This window comes from Mytilus trossulus, chromosome 10, assembly GCF_036588685.1.
Source record: "Mytilus trossulus isolate FHL-02 chromosome 10, PNRI_Mtr1.1.1.hap1, whole genome shotgun sequence".
Lineage (NCBI taxonomy): Eukaryota > Metazoa > Mollusca > Bivalvia > Mytilida > Mytilidae > Mytilus > Mytilus trossulus.
In genome coordinates, this window is record NC_086382.1 from 46,815,860 (window position 1) to 46,837,036 (window position 21,177).

Genomic DNA, 21,177 nt, shown 5'->3' on the forward strand with positions numbered 1-21,177 from the left:
TATAGTCTGAACTGACCTCTTCCATATACTTCTTGTTGGCTTGACGGACCTCCCACTGCACTTCTTGTTGTAGTCTTTTATACCTATCCTTGTCTCTTTTCTTTTTAGTTTTTCTCGCCTTCTTGTGTGCTTTCTGCTTTTGGTTTATTTTGCGTCTAATGGTTGTATTGATCCATGGATGAGTGTTTCTTCCAAGTGTCATTTTCGTTGGTACTCTTTTCTTTATGGTGGTTTGTACAGCTGTTTTAAATGCCTGCCATAAAGACTCAACGCTTCTATCTTTGATGTTTTTGAAGGTAGTTATAAAGTTTTGTAGATCTTCCTTTATATTATGTATTTCCGCTTGTTTCCATAGAAATATTTTTCTTCTGACTGGTTTAGGTTTAAGTGGTTTACAAGCCATATCTAGGAGGACGATGTCATGGTCGCTGTTTCCTATTGATGGTAATGGTTTGCATCTTAATTTAAATGAAGGATGAGATGTAAGCAATAAATCTAGGGTATTCTCTTTTCGTGTTGGGAAGTCCACAATTTGTTCTAGCCCGTTGTCAGCTACAAGTTCCAAGAATGCCTGGTTGGTTCTGGTAGGATACTGTCTATGGTCTATAGTTTGTTCTGCCCAGTTGATATCGGGTAAGTTGAAATCGCCACCAATAAGGAATATGTCTTTTTGATGTTTTGATCTGATGTTATTTATTTCGTCTTTCATTTTATTCAGGTAGGTGTCATCTGTTTTATCAGGTGGTCGATAAAAAGCACCTATGAGCATTTTCTTTTTTCCTTCTAAGTTAATAGTGCCAGTTAGTAGTTCTATTTCAGTGCTTTTTATGATGTTACCCAGCTGTAATGTTTGTTTAGCTGCTATCAATACCCCTCCATGGGGGTCCTTTGGGCGATCTCGGCGTTCCGTGTCATAATGGAAGTAGTCTGGTATAATCTCGCTTGATTTGATGTTTGGATCAAGCCAGGTTTCCGTGCCTATTATTACATCTGGCTCAGTTGACTCAATGATTGCTTCGAGTAGTTTTCCTTTTTTTCTGAGACTTTGAAAATTGATGTTTAATATTCTTAACTGTTTTTTAGTGGCTGGTTTGGTTTTAGTTGGTTTTGGTGATGATGTCATGATCGGTATATCAGTGCTGAAAGATGTTGTGTTGAATGATGGTGAATTAATGCTGGAACCTGATGTTGATGGTATTGATGCTTCTGATATACTGTCCATCATTAATGGATTGGTCGATATATTTTGTGTTGAGTGCTTGCTGTCATCTCCATTTGGTATAAAATATATTTTGGTTGAAGAATTGTTTGGTTTGCAGCAAGATGGGCAAGTCCATGTGTCTTCACTTTTGCCTAGGTTGCTGTATTCTGATGTTGACATACCAATGCAGTTTCTATGTGTCCACTTATCGCAGTCGTCACAAGCTATGGATTCTATTTTACATGCTCTTTGACATATCGTGCAAGGGAATCTTGGTCGTCTTGGTCCTGGGTTTGTCTCTATGCCACTCAGTAAGAGTAAGATGAGTCTTTGTGTACTCCTCTCTCGGACAGTTTTAAATTTTTGTTGAGTCAATTGAATATGTTTTTTACAGCTTTTTATCCAGTAGTAAGTTTGTACAGATGATGTTACTGGGCTTAGATGGTGTTCAGATAGGTATATATTTACCCCTTCTAGAGCATGGTTTTTATAGATGCAGTCCTGATGTGTTGGTTTGTATTTATGTTGTGGGGTAAGTATTACTTGGTTAACAGTAAAAGCTTGTCTTGTCCAAAGAATAAGTGTAAGCATAAATACAGTATAATAAAACATTTCGGTTGATGATAATGTATCTTATACTAACGGTACTTACAATATTATGGGTGTTCCAATCTGAGTCTTTGTGTTATTTTCAATCTGAGTCTTTGTGTTCTATTCAATCACTTCAAGAGTCCAGTTCTGGAAGAGAAAACATTGGTTGAGTGTTTTGTGTGGTGATCCTATACAAGAGGTAAGTAGCAAAACCTGATAAGATTAACTCACCTAGAATTTTACTACTCGTCTTGTCTGTTCACTTTTGGCACCTTTGTTTTCTTGGTAGCTTGAAGATGTTGTTTAGAATAAGGAGTTCAATTCCTCTTGTTCGACTCGGATTTGAATAAATTCAGATTCTTGGTCAATTGTGAAGCATTCGGTATACGTGTCCAGCAAGATGTTTTTAGTAATCGCTAGACTCAGTAGACGTCCAGGATGTATGCCGTCCTTGTTGTTGATTGACAGGTTGACTGATTTTCGTGTTTGTCCTTTCCTTCTCTTGCGCCCTCTGAAAAAGTATTTGCTTATTTTGACTGATGTTTTGTTGAGTCTTCTGTTGAGTTCATATATTTTACCATTTAGTTCCTGTATTTGTTTTGTCGCTAGGAAATCCTCAACTTTGTATGTTTCTGGTCTTTTATGTCCTTTACTCTTGTTCCAGTTTGATATTGAAATAAGTGGGCAATCGATAAATTTTATTTCAGCATGTTGATAACTGTCAATAATACTTATAGCTCTTTTGTATTGATCTTCTATAATTTTGATTGCTCTGTTGTTATGAAATTTCAATTTTATATATTTTCCTTCCTTTGTGGTGAGATCACAGGTCCCGGACCAGAGGTAAATAATGATGTGGTGGTGTCGCTTGATGGCTTTTGCAATTCTAGTTTTTATCAGGTTAACAAGTACTTCGGTTGTTGCCCCCGATTTACACCAAGTTTCTAGTGGAAATTCTTTTTGTAAGCAATTGTTCCGTAGGGTATAGCCTTTGCTGTCGGAGACTAAGATTGCAGTTTTGTGTTGGAAGCCATGAGGAAATTGTGGCTGGTCTGCAATGTATTTTTCTAATTTTCTGCTCATGTGGTCATTTGGTGAATTGATTTATCCCGCTAGATTGTTTACATAGAGATAAACCGGAAGTTGGATTGTCAAACAAAGAGGTACGTTCCCGCCAGTTGTCAAAATTTTTAAATCAAATTTGTGAAATAAAGATCGAAATTTGTTTAAATGTGTGTAGTGATGTGTCTTACTCCCTTTAAATATACAAATGTATATAAATATTGTCTACAATGGTTGTAGATCATGAAATCTTCAAATTTTTCAGGAGCCGTCAGAGAAAATAGCTATCTTGCCCGAGCATGCGCACTCACTTACAGTTGTTGGGCTTCTGTTGAACAAAACGTATATACATAAAACACCAAAAAAAAATATTAATCAGCGAGACAAACATCGGCAAAATATTCCACGCAGTATATTGGTTAAGAAAATGAAGATAAACTAAAAAAATAAAAAAAATTATCAGCAATATCAGAACAACAACTTTTGAGTCATGAAAAAGAGTTATGAATAATTTTTTGTATTAGTAAATGTTGGCGACTGCATGGTCTTTGTTGAAAGTGCACATACATCTAGATAAGAGCAGCAAGCTTCCTTGTGTTGTATATTGGTGTGTTTAGATGTTCGGTAATACAAATATTCTAAAGGCAATAGAACTTTTCCTTAACAATTTTTAAATCATTCGGAGTATTTCACTGGTTCTTTAAGAAACAATAATTAATGTACAGCTTCCTGTGCACATTTTTTATGCCCCATTTATGGGCATTATGTTTTCTGGTCTTTGCGTCCGTTTGTCTAGCCGTTCGTTCGTTCGTTCGTCCGTTTGTCCGTTTGTCCGTCACAGAAGTTTTTGATGAATTTCCAAATTTTAATACCAAATTAGAGTTTTTATTCCATTCCCATATTCACGGTCCACTGAACATAGAATACGATAATGCGGATGGGGCATCCGTGTACTATAGGGACACATTCTTGTTTTACATTCTTTCGAAGCGATTTTGTCCCCGCTGCCTAACGGTGGCAGAATTTCTAACGAGAGTTTTCCCTGCATTCGGAAAAATATAGGCGATTTAGAGTAGGGGAGACCATTTTTCAGAGCAGTACATTTATGGAGATATTGAAAATATGAAGGATTTTCTGTTACAAGAAGATTCATGTACCCCTGAGTAAAACAAGTTCAAGTTCAAAACAAATATGTAGCACATAAACAAACGACAACCGCTGAATTACAGGCTCCTGACTTGGGACAGGCACATACATAAATAAACATATTATTTTTCTAATTGAAGTTTCAAATGACTTTGATTAATAGATTTAGATATATTAGCCATGCCAGAACCAGAAAGTAAACACCAATATCATCGGCCGGATTGGTAATGTGTTATCGGTAAATGAAGAAGAAGATTTATAAGGGGGATGCAATACATTTTAAGGTTAACCTGTTTTGGCCTTTTTTAAGGTGTTGTTAACTGTTATCTGAGCCGGATAAATTTAATGCGTCAACTGTTTTCAACCCACCCTGTTAACTGTTATCGCAATTTTTACATTTGTTGTTAACTGTTTAAGCCAAAATCGAGGTGTTGTTTACATGTTAACGGACCCCCTTCCCCTTTAATAGTCTCAGCTCACAGGGACTCGGTTTGCGGTTATATATATTATATATATATTTTAGGCAGTGTCTGCGCGTACCCGCATGCGGGTACGAATAGTCAAATTGCCGTTCTAGGCTGCGCGTACCCACATCCTGTTTTCTATTAAAATGCCATCGGATCGGGTATAAAACGTGAAATATCTACGAAAATTGTCGATAATATGGAGATATCGTGTAGAACGAGTCTCAGTGAAAAGTATGAAGATTATATTTTCAAATTGTATTTATTAGATAATAATACATAATAAACAATTTACATATTACTAAAAGATTATTTTAAAATATCATATGGGTATATCATCGTTTGAATTTATAAAAATCTTATTCTTTAAATTTGCATTAAAATATTATAATTGTATTAATTTCTATCGTGTTTTTCTTTTACGTAACAGCCTACAGGGACTGTACATACAGTCAGTTCATTTTCCATCATTGTGCATTTAATTTTGCAATTTTTATCATGCTTATTGTGTATCATTATTTAAATAATACAATTCGAAAATATTATTTTTTTCATATTCTTCACTCGTTCTACACGAAATCCCCATATTATCGATAATTTTCGTACGGTATATATTTCACGTCTCATACCCGATTCGCCGATGGCATTTTATTAGAAAACGTATAAAGCATAGAAAAAATGATATAAAAAGGTCAACGAATACACAATAAAAAATATTTAATTGCATAGATTCCAAAAATGTAGGTATTAGCTGAAGAATGGTGTGCGATAACCAGATAAACCACTTATGATCACTTATCATTCGCATCCCCTTATCGCACCTCATATGCATATTCCCAGGAAAGATAACTCTGTTAGCATTTCCGGAAATTATATTTATAGTGAAAGTTTGCATGTCCATATTTTGAAGATTTGGTACATTTTATGTCTTTACACACACTGATCATTTAAAATATTTTGATTTTAAGTATATTTTGATCTCCACATGAAGAGTATTTGCGATTCAATAACCTTACAACAACCATAAAAAAAATATGTAAATAAAACCATAAAAACACACCATGTCCATTTACAAAAAGGTAAACATGTTATATAATCGGCACATGCACTATTGCAGGTACTGTAGTTTATTACAAGACAGTTGCTATGTTCCAGTGTAGTGAATTGTCCTGGGCTTGATTCTAAGCTGGTACAATGGTTATATTCAATTCACTGACATAAGTAGTCTCTAAACACATTAGCTCCATGGAGCTTTCGTTAGTAGAAGCCATATTAACTATGTGTATCAGTGAGAAAAATGTAAAAGCATAAAAATATAGTATATACCAATACACATAATTAACAGCGCCTAAGGCTATAAAACATCACCAGGCGCTGTTAATTATGTGTATTGGTATATACTATACTTTTATGTATTGACCAATAACAGTTTGGTCCTATGATTATATGCATTAAACAAGAATTTACACAAATTGCGCAAATCTTTTACATTTTCAGTGCTGAGAAGTTGCACTAATTTGAACGACGATGGACGTCTATAATAATAAGGTTTAATAAACTGTCTCCTTAAGTCTCTATAGCTTTCACATTGTAAAACAAAATGGAATTCATCTTCAGTGATATTCAAATTACAAAGAGTACACTTTCTATCTAACCTATTTACTCCATGATAACGGCCTACTTCAACAAACAAATTATGAGATGACAATCTAAGGCGAGTTAAATACACTCTAAAATTCATATGTTTTATAGTTAGATAATTCTGTAAACATACATCATTGACAATATATTTATATAAATAACACTTAGATGAAACGTTCAGTTGATCATTCAAAGTCTGTTTTGCTTGATCATATATCCTTGTTTTTACAAATAATAGTAAATTTGTATCAATAATCAAATTGTCTTGGTTATACCAGATCTCATTTAAACCCAAGTTAAATAATAATTGTTGTAGTTGATAAATCCAACTGCTTCTAATATTACAGAAATTATACAGTTGTTCCCTGTAGCAGTTTTTAAGAATACAATTGCTTGTGGATAATAATTTGAACCAGTACTTCAGAAGTATATAAGAAGATCAATAATAAATTCTTCTGATACAATACAAAGTGGGTTAAATATGAATACAATATTAAAGTAAAACTAACTACCATTACACAAGTATCTTAATCATGTTAATAAAGCTAAGGATTTAATATATAATCATTAAGGAAAATAGTTGACTGTCCATGCTGTTTTCATTATTTTTAAAGACGTCTATTTTTTTATAATGTAATTTTTGTAGGTTGTAACTAAGTGATTAAAGATGAGTGTCTACAGCTTAGCTCCTGGGAACCGGAGCATTCCTATGTCTAATACAACACACAGTGATATGATAATGGCTAGTTGTTTTAATAACTTCATGGTTGCTGCATGTGTTAGGTAAGAAATGAGACATGCTTGTATAATAGAAAATTTGATTCTTGTTTATTGGTACAAAAAGTAAAATAAAAAAAATTCTGAACTCTGAGGAAAATTAAAAAAAAGAAAGTCCCAAATCAAATTGCAAAATCAAAAAAAAAAAAAAAAAAAAGAAAATAAAAAAAAAAAAAAAAAAAAAAAAAAAAAAAAATTGCAAAATCAAAACAGGGCTCACACTACTTCAGAATTATAGGGAGAAGTGACTTATCTTTTTGAAAACTGATAGGGAGAAGTGGTGAGATTTGAAAGAGAAGTGATCATTCGTGCGGTGCGCTACAATGTTTGGATTTTACTGTAGAATAAACGGTCATTTGTAAATAATGTTCTATTTATATTGTTCAATTTATATCTGAGTATACAATTAAAGTAACATTTCAAATTATAAGTTGTTTAAATTTTACTAAGGTCCTTGTGAGAAACTACAAAAATGTACCAACTAAATATCTAGCACTAAAAAATTTTGTTTTTAAAAAGGTAAAGAAATTATTATATAATATTCCCTATAATTTATATGGATTGTTGTAAACTATTGTAAAGTTGCTTAACTCTTAGACTATTACACTAATATCAATATATTATGACCCAGCTTACCTTTATATATCTTTTGATGAGAAACACTGAATTTCATACACAAGATAATTTTTAATTAAATTGTAATTGATACCGTATAGCGGGTTATTTTCGCGGGGTGCAAATTTTCGCTTATTTTCGCGGATAGAACAAAATCGCCAAAATAAGTTCCGCCAAATTAAAGGTGTACATACAAAGGTATGAATACAAGTTTTTAATCCGCCAAAATAATAACCGCCAAAATATTTCGTATACCTTGTTCTATGAAAATCGCGAAATTTTACACCCGCGAAAATAACCCGCTATACGGTATCAATTACAATTTAATTAAAAATTATCTTGTGTATGAAATTCAGTGTTTCTCATCAAAAGATATATAAAGGTAAGCTGGGTCATAATATATTGATATTAGTGTAATAGTCTAAGAGTTAAGCAACTTTACAATAGTTTACAACAATCCATATAAATTATAGGGAATTATATACACCAATCAATGATGAGTTTATTTAGATGTAACCAAAAGTCTTTTAATGCGTGTGGAATGCGTTATTTTTCCTTTTGTGTTCAATATTCTTCTGTCAGCAAAAGCTCAAACACATCAAACGAATGGATAACAACTGTCATATTCTTGACTAGAATAAATGGAAGGAATTTAGAAATATGTTTTATTCAATGATGATTTGATCATGTTTAAATTCTCTCCAATTATCAAACTTAAAATTATGATTCAAGAACACACTAATCACTACTGATTTACAGGGAGGAGTAAGAATTTAGGTTAGGTTATAATTATTCTAAGGCGAGTCCATGAGTCCTGGACTCATCAAAATCTGTCTTGACCAACCATTTTCAAAGCTGGTGAGTCCACAGATACATCAAGATTGATATATTTTGTATAAACTGAACACAGTTAAACACAAATATCCTCATTTTATGGCAAAATTTTAAAAGGTATCTGAATTTAATGTCATTTCATTGCTCTGTTAGGAAATGGAAACTTAGATATTACATTACATTGCAATCAAATATTTTTTTTGACACCTGTGTCTTTTTTCTGTCATTCCTATTTTATCGCTTAAAAATCTGCATTTTTCTGCCTTTAAATACATGTAGCAGTAAAATCGTAATTGTTCCATGAACAGGAAGTTCAGCTACCTGTGCAAGCTGTCAAATTAAGTGACCCATTAAGTGTATGGCTTTACCTGCAGCTTTGGTGTCAAACAGATTTTTATTTAGCACCAATTAACTTAGCTTTAAGCAGTCTGCACCAAAAACTTTTTCAACTACTAGTCCGAAGACAAATATTCTGACATTTTCTTATTGGTCCAAACAAAATTTTGCAAAAACTCACTAGTCCGAATCAAATTTTACTAGTCTGGGGCATCGGACTAGTGGCTAACCGTGCAGACTGTTTAAGTCATAAATAATTTGACCTTAGACAGGGTTATCGGTCATGTCAATTGGATCTATTAAGATCTCACACAGCATCATATAAAAAATTGAGGAGCAAGTCATGCAAGTGATGTGAACTTATTTTAATAAAATTGAATTGATGAAAATCTATTTGACTACCGGTATTATGAATAGTTTTGCATTATCATAGATTTTGCGACTTGATCCATTAGTTATGGTCCCATGGATTTTGAAAATATGATTTAGCATCCTCCATAGTTCAAATAAATAAAGATAACAAATGGTCCATTAATTTTGTAATTATGTCTGTGATAATTATTATATTGCACAGTGCATTGAATTCACTTCTGTTTAATCAACAGTTTATTTCACATAGTTAATCATCAATTGTCATTATTGTCATTAATATTCATTGCTAGTATTACAACTCATGAGAATGCATACATCAGAAATCTGCATGAACATGTGTATCAAGTATTTGCTATTGTATGTCAATCATATTTATTTATTGATAAACCATGTTGACATATGTGTTTTTCAGGAGTTCTGTGTTGACATTTCTAGCTGTCATCACAGCATTACTATGTATTATGAAGATAGTCAAACTACATTCTAGACAACACCCATCCTGGCATCAGTATATGATATTTTATACAGCCTCATTGGAGTGCACTATTGGGTAAGAAACAATGCAACTTTTTGGGCCCTTTATAGCTTGCTGTTTGGTGTGAGTCTAGGCTCCATGTTGAAGGCTGTACTTTGACCTATAATGGTTTACTTTAATAATTTGTGACTTGGATGGAGAGTTGTCATACCACATCTTCCTATATCTATTGACAAACATTTGTTGATTTTATACAATATAAAAAAAAAGTAAAAATATACCAAAGGGGCTATCAAAAACACAAATCAAAGCAAGATAGATGACAACATTACAAAACAGATTCCAATGCAACAATAGTACACAAAAAATAAAGCAAGCATCTGCTGAAAACTGAACGTTTGGTGCTAAAGGCTTAGGAAGATTAACTCAGTGAAAGTCATAAAATTGATATGACAAACAAGACAGTCAATTAACTAAACTCTCATTATATTTTATATATTCAGTTATTTATAGAGTCTCTGCAGGTTCTATTATACAGTTCTTAAAACTTACAAATTCCACAACTGTTTGCTTGTTACTTGACACCCGTTTATTGTATTTTTCAGCTTTAAAAATGTTAAAATTGAGAAAGGAAATGGTGAATATGTCAAAGCGACAATGTATGTTTATGTCTTTTGATGAAACAGCATAGAAATATGTTTCAAATTAGATCTGATTTTCATTGAAACCATTCTGTATACCTCATTGTAAATTGTGTATGTAATTTTTTACATGTATTTTCAGAGGAGTCCATTGGGTGATAGTAGCCTATGCACAGATGGATTTTGTACTACAGTATTTAAAGTTGATACAGTTCTTAGTGATGTGTCACTACTACTGGACTTTAGCCACCAGAGCTCTCAGGAGGGAAAGATTAACTAAATGGTATAGATATATATATGAATGAGAGAGACACAACAAGTTGTTTTAAATGTGTATAAAATTGATAATGGAAATATGTCAAAAAGACAACAACCCGAACAAAGAGCAGATAATAGCTTAAAGCCACCAATGGGTCATCAACACAGGGAAAAAATCCTGCACCCAGAGGTGGTCCTCAGCTGGGCCGTAAATAAAATTGTGTACTAGATATATATTATAACTTAATTGTTTTGAATATAAAATACTTGTAAAACACTTAAAAATAAATCATTTATGGAAGCAAATAGTATTTTGAAATAGGTACTTTGACAGACAATACACAAAAATTACAACTGAGTAGTAATTAATCCATGTGATTAATTGTTGATTGAAAAAAAACACAAAAAAAAACAATTAAATTTAAATATTATATTACATGTATCAATAATATGAAGCAATAAACTGCAGGTAGTAAGACATATAATGTGTTTTGAAGAATTGAATTAATATTGAAGAGTTTTGTTACAAAAAAAATGAATTATAAAAAGGAAATTACAAGTAATTTGAATAAATGTTAGTGAACTGCCTTTAATACAAAGTAAAAAATCAAAATTGCAAAACTGATCAGCACCACAAAGAGTAACTGTAGTATGTGCATATTAAAGTCGTAATTAGTGAACTGGCAAAAAAATGTTTACAGAAATTTTGTACTTAATAAAATCATATATAAAGTATTGATTAATATGTACATTTTGTATACTGATCATGATATCCCTATGTTTAAGCAAGATTTCTTATTGTTTATGTGCAGCCTGCTTTTTTGACATTATTTATTATATTTCCAGGGTATTACTACCAATGTTGATATGTGTGTGTATATACTTTACTGTTATAGCTATACTTGGTATAGTCCATACACAGCCGGCTTTTACAGAATGTCTACGTGAGTATAAAAGGAAGATTGATTATTTTAAATTTTGATTGTTCTTGCCATACATGATGATTTTTCAGTTACAAAGTTCAGTTTGGTTAGGAATGGCCTTTTTTACATATTTTCTGTTGTTTATTTTTTGATTTTATAACAAGGCCATGTTATGTCAAATACTATATATACACTTTTTTGGTCTTTTGGAAAATGTTGTTTGTGCTGTATTTAGACCCTTCTACAACCACATTTGTTTTACATGCACACGTATAAAAATTGCGGTTTTTATCCAACGCAATCATAGGTTTGAATGTAGTTTTCAGTTTAGACTCGTTTATGTATTGTATATTAAATATAGATTTAAATGTCTCTTGGAAATATTAATTATTTGGAAAATGTTATTGTGAGTGCTCTTAGGTGTACAATTAAAGTATGAGGAAGGGTGTTGGAGCTCTGTTCTTTTATTACATTACAAGTATTGCGTTTGGATATGAAGTCAGTTCATATTATTATTTTTGATCATGGTGTTTTACAGAGCCGTACTGGTTAGAATTATCAGCAGCAGAATTTGTCACTGTACAGTTATTTGCTATAGCAGGATTTTATATCACAAAGAGACTTAATGAGATCAGTACCCTCGATTCTGTAAGGTGGTCACAGAAAAGAGATTTGTGGTGGTAGGTATTTGTATATAAGTACATATACATATATAGTGGTATGGGATTTGCTCAGTTGTTAATTTCTGTGTCATTTGGTCTCTTGTGGAGTGTTGTCTCATTGGCAATCATACCACATCTTCTTTTTTTATATAAATTGTTTTATCCTGCAATTTAAACCAGACACTTGAAATTTAGGTGTAAAAATCCAAATCATTGTCTCTAACTTTTCAAAGACATCAACATAGTTTAAATGCAGACCCAAAATGAAATGATTCATGAAAATGAATATCTACATTATGATTACCACATGCTCTACATGGAAGCAGGGTAATAAGAGCTGGAACAAATAAAGCAAAAATTTATTTGTGAACCTGTTATTTGTACAATAATTGCCTGATTGTAATAAATATATATATTTATCCTGATTAAGGGTAATTTTTCGCAATTTGATTGGCTGATATTGTCCTAATAAATTTCAGTACAATTTTTTTTTATCATGTCAATTGGAATTATCTCCCTTATTTATTACATAAATTGCAATTATCTCCCTTATACCATTGACCTAATAAAAAAATAAAATTAGAGTGCAAATATTTTAAATTTTTCAGAGTTTCAGATTAAATATCTATAATATAATTGATTGATATATTGTCCTAAAATTGAATTTAAATGTAATAGTAATTATTTTACATAACAAAATCAGATAAATGCACTACACAGTGTTCAATTGTCTTAATACGAAATTTATCGGGTCAATAAAATTCTCGTATTAGGAAAATTGCACACTGTGTAACTAACAGTATCACTCCACTGGATTCATTTGATTGATGTGACACAATACTTATATGAAAGTTATTATTTGAATAAAAAAAAAATACAATTGATAATGACATAAATCCTTTTCTTTTTCAAGAAATATGCAGGGCTAAGTTAGCCACGCAATATACCATATAAAAAAATAATGGGGAAGTGGTATGATTGCTAATGAGATCACTATCCATCAAAATGCAAATGAAGTAGATAATTATAGTATATTAAATTATAGAAGAGAGGCAGAAATTGGCAAAGGGATATACAAGCTGATAAGTAAAAAAAACCACAAAACAAGAATATTTTCAGAAGTGAGATAGTAGTTAACAAAAGATCAGTCAATATTATGATGTGACTAAATTTGTTTATGACAATCTTGCAATAACACAATCTAATCACAGGACTAAAAATCTGAGAAAAAAAACTTATTGCTCAAAATTACCATTAAAAAATGGTCACTAATTATTTTGTGTATTGAAATAAATTGTTTTATAACTTTTTTTTCTCTTCATTTAAGAATAAGTAATGAAAAACATCAAGCGTTGTTTTATGTTGATAAATATATAATTTATTTTACTTTCAGTATTGTGGTTGTATTTGAGGTTTCTGCATTTGTGGGATTTTTGTATGATGCATTACTTAAGATATGTAAGTAAATGATGCACTGCAATTCACCGTTTCAGAATCTAATGCATTCTGGGTAATACTTTCAAAAGCGTACACAAAAACATTGTGAATGGTTTAAAACATACAAACAATGGAAATTTCGCCAATGACATAACATTATTTTCATTTTGGTGTACAAATAATGAGATTACCAATAGTACTTCAAATTGTGGAAAGGCTTATTGTTTTCTGATAGCCTTGACCGTGAAAATACATAGACAAAGTCATTTCATTCCCAATGATTACATAACACATGTTATTTTAAAGTTTTATTCTTATTGCAATTATAATGAGGTACATAATAGAATATATAATGAGTTTTGATAGGACAAAAAACAAAAACTAGAGTCCTTAAACCATGGTTACTAGATAACCTTATACAGTTGAAAACGTAACAGTGATATTTCCTTCCTTGATATACTATACTTCCTATTTTTTCTCTGACAGCTCTTGATTTTTAAAAGCAACTAAAATACTTTTTTATTATATATTCAGTGGGAAATGAAGATTCTGGCTGTAGCCATATATTTGTAAGTATTTAGTACTAAACTTTAACAAAAAGTACAACTTTACATTGCATACAAAAGTTCTACAATAAATCTCTAAGGCAGACACTGCAAAATGAACAAATTATTTGAGAGAGGTTTTGATTTATGCTAATAAAGCAACGGAATGAGTATTACATGATAAGGACTCCTGTTTTTATATCTGATGCATATAATTGTATGCAGATTACCTGAAATTGAATAATTGATCTTACATTTAAGTTCGGGATGGAAAATGTTTTTTTTATTTTGTGTTTACTATAAGTATAGCCATTTTTTGCTGCAGCATGAAAAAATAAAGTGAAAAAAAAACGAGAAGATGTGGTATGATTGCCAATGAGACAAATATCCAAAGTTCAAGTGTAGTGGATTTAAGCAATTATAGGCAACCATATAGCCTTCATCAATGAGAAAAATCCATACCTCAAAGTCCACTTTAATAGGTCTTGACATTGAATATATGAATGAATGCAATTAATTTTTTTTTTTATAACAAAACAATAGAATAGGTCAATGTCAATACATTTGGTCTTTTCTAGTATCTGTGCCTCATAGTTAATAACTATTACTTTTCTGACATTGACCTGATATGGTATATGTATTTGTCTTCCAGAGAGACCAGCAGGAGTTATACTCAACAGTATTTGTCGTCTTTATGGTAGGTTTCTTACAATTAATTACAATTATATAGCACACAAAAAATACATCAATTTGCATTTGATGTATTGAAATCTTATTAAAATATTGTAAAAGAGGAAAAACAATAAAATTTTGAAAATATGATATATTTTAATAACCAATCATTGAAACCAAAATTTGAGCATTACAATCAAATAAATTATTACACAATTTAGAGAGTGGTTGGAGTACATTGAAACAAAAGAATGTATATACATTTTGATAATGAAGTAACATATAAACAATACCATTGACAAGACATTAAGTCTTTTGGCAGCCCCTGTGACCTGTAGAAAATATATATTTTTTTAATTTAATTTAATTACCTAAGCCTATGGGAGACAACTCCGGATCTATTTTCTTTTATTTTATGAAATATATTGATATTTTTGAAAAGTTTCTTTCATTCTTTAAATAGGACGTGCAATAATTAAGATATGTTTGAAGTAACAAACATTATTTTAGATGAAAGAATCCAAAGAAATTTCATCTTATCAGATAACGTTGAAAACATTTTTAATTTAGATTTTGAATTACTGTGGTTGAGATCTTTTATCATTCAAAATTTAATAATTTAAAAAAAAATGTAGTTCGTCTTCAACTATGCTTAAAGTCTTTCTATCTTCTACTATTGTATGATGATCATAAAGTCAAAAAGTTACTGTCCTATTTTCTACTCAATCACACATCACATGATGAAGTGACTGCTGCCAGTGAAGGTGATGCTGTATGTGTTACAAGAAGTCCCATACAATCCTTTATAATTAACGAGATTTTTTTCTCTACTTTAGGTGATGAAGTTACTGCTACCAATCTGGGTGATGTTGTTTGTGTTCCAGCCCGCACCACCTATAAATGACAGTGATGATTTGATACCAGCACTTAGTGATGATGGGGTAATACATGAATAAAATAAACACTTAATGATCACTGTTCCATTAAAACATTTATAGAACCCTTGGAATGCACTTTAAAAATGTGGTAACCATTTATAGATGCAATTTAAGGAGGTAGACCTTGGTTAAGGGAAATAACTCCTAAAATTATCAATACGTTTGTGTCAACCATTTTCATAAATATATTCTAAGCTTCTATGTTACATTGATTATTTTCAATCTGTTTCAGGTAAATGCTCAAAATACATTGATGAAATGTGAATTTTACAAACACATTACTGATTTAAAGAGTTATCTCCCTGAGATGAGGTCTGCCACCTTAAGATTCTATTGCCATTTGTTTTGAAAGATTTATTGTCTCATCCAAATTAGGTATTCAAAGGATTCATTATAAGAAAAATTAGTCAAATTATAACAATCATAATCCACACAACACAAATTGAACACTTCTTACGTGAGCTCTGGCAATGAGGTTACACTGAAAGTGGAATAGACATAATAATGTTGAAAGCAAAGTTAATAATCACCAACACTGCACAAAAAAAGTATTTTACTCCAACCTACAGTTAAGATTTTAAAGAGCCTTCCCAGTGTTCAATATATGGTTTTATTGAACAGCCTTTACTATTTTGTAAAATTGATTTATAAAACCGTTTTCCAATTCTTAATTATCAAATATCAGTTTGAAAACTAATGAATTGAATCTCTTTAAACAGGAAAGCTTTTCATCCGTTTTTTTTGTTGTTGTCCCACCTATTGTAATAATGTATTTGTATCTGATCCTGAACATGCATGTTAAAGCCACTGAATATCAAACAAGCAAGTTAAACAACTATCAATCCATTATGTATCAGTTTCCACTAGGACATTTGAACACACATATCAAATCTGTATTGATCTCATTAGCTAATAGATGGAATTGATTTGATTAGTTAAAAGACATGTAAGGCCTCCATCAATTGTTCCTTGAAGATTGCTTTATGAATTCAACCATAATGGGTGTATATTAAAAGTGAGCTGCAACCATCCTTCATTTTAGAAGCTGGAATAACAAAATAGAATTAGGAGATAATTGTATTGTATTTTAAACTCCGACAGCATCAATTGGGGATTTGATGGTCGCAAATTAAGTTTACTGGCGACGTGTTAGCAGAGACAGTAAACGGGTATTTGCGACCATCAAATCCCCAATTGATGCCGTCAGAGCTTACTCCATTCTAATGAAACTGTTAGAAAACAACGTTAAAACATGCATTTAAAATCTGTCATATGCCGTCTGCACTTGCGCGTAAGTCCCATAGCATCAATTGTCAATTGATGCCATGTAAATAAGTGACGTTATCCAATCAAAATGAATGTTACAAACGTTGTTGCATTAGAATGCTTTGTTTATGTCTTTTATGAGATAATTTAAAGATTATATGACTTAAAACATGTAAACCGTGTCTTTGACAAAATAACCTAATGTTTTGTCACATTTTACAGAATTAAAAATCCTTACATTATTTTTTTCATATAATATTTTAGAATTCGGCCTTCAACTCCAGCGTAGATGATCACCAGTATAGACAACTCTACCATCCAACAGATGATTATGGTGGTTTCCGTGACAACAGTCCTTCTCCCGTTACACCAGGAAGATCATCAAGTAATGCCAATATGAAACGAAGTGCTTCTAATTTAGATCCTATCTCAGAGGAAGCATCTCATACAGCAGTAACGAAAAAATCTCAAGAAAATCAAAAAGAGCCCCCACAAACTGCTGCTCTTCCACAAGAAACCCCGCCCACCAGAGGGAAATTCTATATATGATTTTGTAGTTTTGATCTTTCAGTTTATAATTTTTGTTACAATGTATAATTTGTTTTTGAGTATGTTTGAATATGTTAATGCTCTGTGTTTTTGCAATATAAGCAAAGATTAATAAAAATATAACCCTGCAATTGATCGTAAGTTAATAAACATTTCAAAAGTATGAAGATCTTAAACTGCTAGAATGAACATTTAACAAAAGTAAGATATTAAGATCTATAGAAAATTTATAAGCTTTGATTTTTTAGATGAAAATTATATTTTTCTGTTATTTTTTAAATATTTATTAAGTTTTATTATTATTTTTTTAATACATTTTCTTCAATAGCTCTATACTTTTGTCAGTAATGTAATAAAGAGTCTTGAATGAAATGTTATTTCCAGAAAAGCTTGATGTGGTTTAGTGTGATATATATTTCAGAGTAGCTGTGTTTGTTATTTAAATGTCCCATTTACTTAATATTGATTAAATAGTATACATAAGCTGTGTTTGTATTTTAAATGTCCCATTTGCTTAATTATTGATGTATAAAAAGCATGTATGAATGTGATAGGCAATATAGGAGAGGTATGTATGAATGTGATGTTAAGATATTGACTTTGAATGAAGGGGAAATGAAATTTGCATTATGTAGACCCTTGACTTCATTTATTGTACATAATCCTAGTTTTAGAGATATTTATGATTAATTAATTTTTGTTACCCCAACTTATGGGTTTTGTATATTATAAGACTGAATGAGAAAATGAAATATATATACTAGTGCTATAAAAGGTAAATTTAGAGCTTTATCATATACTATTTATGAATTATACATGTTAGATTTTTTCTACCATATGTAAAAGTATAATTAATTTTAAATCACATTGTAAAAAAGTAAATAAGCTGCATTATTTTCCTTTTTATCTAGCATGCCATTAATGTATCAGTTATAGAAGAGTTGGTGCCTGTAATGTTGTAATGTTTCATTTCCAATCAATTATTTAAAGGTAAAGTAAAACCAACATGTTTATGTGTCCGCCTTAGGCAATAGGGGCATTAAGTCTTAGCCTTGACTCAAATTTTATGAAACTCATACACAATTCTTAGGACCACAACACTGAGACAGAGTTCGAGTTTGGGGTGTGAATCATTTATCATTCTAAAGTTATGCTCCTTTTAAACTTGGGAAATTGGAAAGGTTGAGAGGGGGCATTCCTGTCCTCCCACACCACCTTCTTTTGTTTACTAGTATTTCCCATGAAAAAAAAATCCATTTCAACGATAGGATTCTGAAAAAAAAGGTAAAAAAGTTTTTGGCTTTTTTTGGAAGTTCAAATATCTCAGTGGTTATGGTTAAATTCGAGAACATTGGCCATGTCTCAGTGGTTATGGTTAAATTAGAGTACATGGGCCATATCTCAGTAGTTATGGTTAAATTAGAGTACATGGGCCATATCTCAGTGGTCATGGTTAAATTAGAGTACATGGGCCATATCTCAGTGGTTATGGTTAAATTAGAGTACATGGGCCATATCTCAGTGGTTTTGGTTAAATTAGAGTACATGGGCCATATCTCAGTGGTTATGGTTAAATTAGAGTACATGGGCCACGTCACAGATTTTCAACAAATTTTACAAAAACATACTGTATTTTAAACTTAAAACTGAAATTAAAAAAAAATGAATTATATCTTTTATTTTCTAAAAGATTTTTTAATAATATTCTTTCATACCAAAGGTATATTTGTATAGAAGGCACATTGTTATATATAAATAAATGTTGAAATCATAGGTAACATTTCCTATGATATGTTTATGAAAAATCTTATGATTTCATAATTCTAAGACAAATTTAATTCTGTTTATTTTTGTTGATTATTTTCATGTGCCTTCTATACAAATATATAGGAGATTGCTTTTAACCATGCCACATATGAATCTTTGGTTTAAATCAAAGTTATATCTTGTTTTAATCAGAATTACCCTGTTGACATTTATTGTGCCATGTTTATGAAACATTTTATTTTAACTGTATGTCAAAAATCAACTAGAGAAAGTGATAAATGTGAGATATTGATCACAGGTATGAAAAGCAGTTTGGAGAAGAGCATTTTAAACAGTAATTTTTGGCTGTAAACTATTTTTATAAATATTATTGGAAATTATAATCTGAATATGTTTCATTGTACCTGTTAAGTTTTGGAATGAAGACAATCATATTCTGTTACAGATCAATTTTGTTATAATTTATCTAACTTTTGAAAGAAACAAGAATTGGCCACTTACTGTAAATTCAGAAATTACTGTGTGCTTTTGATATTTCGATTTTGAAGAATGGACAAAAACTTGCAATTAAGACTGCATACAGATGTTTGTATCATATATCATAATGCACTTTCTTATAATTGTGATACCCACCAAGTTCTATTATTCTCATTGATAAAAACCTATCAGTAATTTCTCAATTTACTGTAGTATTTAGAGCAGGTCAAGTGAAGTTGAATTTTGATTCCAAAAATAAAGTCTTTTATTAACAAAATCCCTTAATTAAAGAAAACAGATTTTAACCTTTCTGTTTAAATTAATATTGAATTGGTTGTGATTTTAAAAGCGTATAAGCTAATGTTAATTTACACTATCAAATAGGGCTAATTTACAAGTACTGAAAATGGCAATAAAATGCAAAACTAGTCATTGTCATTCAAAACTAAAGTTCATTATTTCTCAACTGGTATTTAAAGTTATTTGATCTAACAGTCAGACACACCAGGGTCGTCAAACAGCTACTAGATAGCGATGGCTTATCAGACACCACTAAAGACATTTGCTAAAAAAACACTATTCTTGGGAGTTACTAGACAGATTAACTTCATATATGGTCAGTAGCTTAACAGTGATGGGTTTGTTATATGTCAGCACTTTTCATATCTGTTAGACATTTTGCTTCCTGCTTCCTATACTTTGAAAGGTTAAAATATGTCAAATAAACTTTAAACTTTTGGTCACAGTTTTTTCAGGTTCTACTTAACAGAATGAGTGGGTTATTAACACAATTCAAGCATTTTTATTTTATTGGCCTTTTTTTTGTATAAACTTGTCATATGTAAAGATTTTTCTGAAACTAGATTTCTTAGTACATATGTTTTATCATGAATAAGCTGTTTCACTGCCATAAATGTATTTTGTATTTTTGTATATAAATTTCAATATTGGAATGTTGCATTTTATATGACTTGTATTTCATTTAAAGACTAAGCTTAGCATTTTTGAAATGTTTATTTCTGTCTTCCATTGACCGCATATGTAATATATATATATATCTTTTTGAAAAGTTTGCTTTCTCTTTATTTCTTCGAAAAAATCACTTAACTTAAGGTGGAACATAACACTACAGGGAGATAACTCTGAAAAAAATAATTCACCTGAACATTTTAATCACTTTCTAATGTTCAGGAAATATTAAGATTCTCTATGATCAAAATAATTGTTTGCCAAACTGCTATATATCCAATTAAATTTTTCTGATAAAATGTGTGGTTCAAGTTTTTTGTAAATGTTTTATTTTAGTCAAAGGGTCTAAGTAAATATGTGAACAAATTTGAAAGAAAATTACAGTAGCCAAATTAAAATTAGCCACGGTGTTATGTACCACCTTAAGTTATAAATGAAGGTTATGATCTCATTATATGCATCCATTTTCCTGTGAATTTTAGAAAAAAATTGAACTCATTGTATTTTATCATAAGGATTTAAGTTTTTCTATGTAACTGTATATTATACTAGAAAATAC

The 21,177-nt window shown here is 30.8% G+C and overlaps 1 protein-coding gene across 1 annotated transcript; it reads left to right on the forward strand.

The window, feature by feature from the left end:
* Positions 1-5,310: 5,310 nt before the first annotated feature.
* LOC134687487 (uncharacterized) lies at positions 5,311-19,521 on the forward strand. Its single transcript, XM_063547822.1, has 11 exons — positions 5,311-5,379; positions 6,752-6,888; positions 9,452-9,589; positions 10,298-10,438; positions 11,260-11,357; positions 11,875-12,016; positions 13,392-13,456; positions 13,970-14,004; positions 14,633-14,677; positions 15,489-15,593; positions 17,121-19,521. The coding sequence occupies exons 2-11, from the start codon at positions 6,773-6,775 to the stop codon at positions 17,403-17,405; spliced, it is 1,170 nt and encodes a 389-aa protein (XP_063403892.1). The 5' UTR covers positions 5,311-5,379; positions 6,752-6,772; the 3' UTR covers positions 17,406-19,521.
* Positions 19,522-21,177: the final 1,656 nt, after the last annotated feature.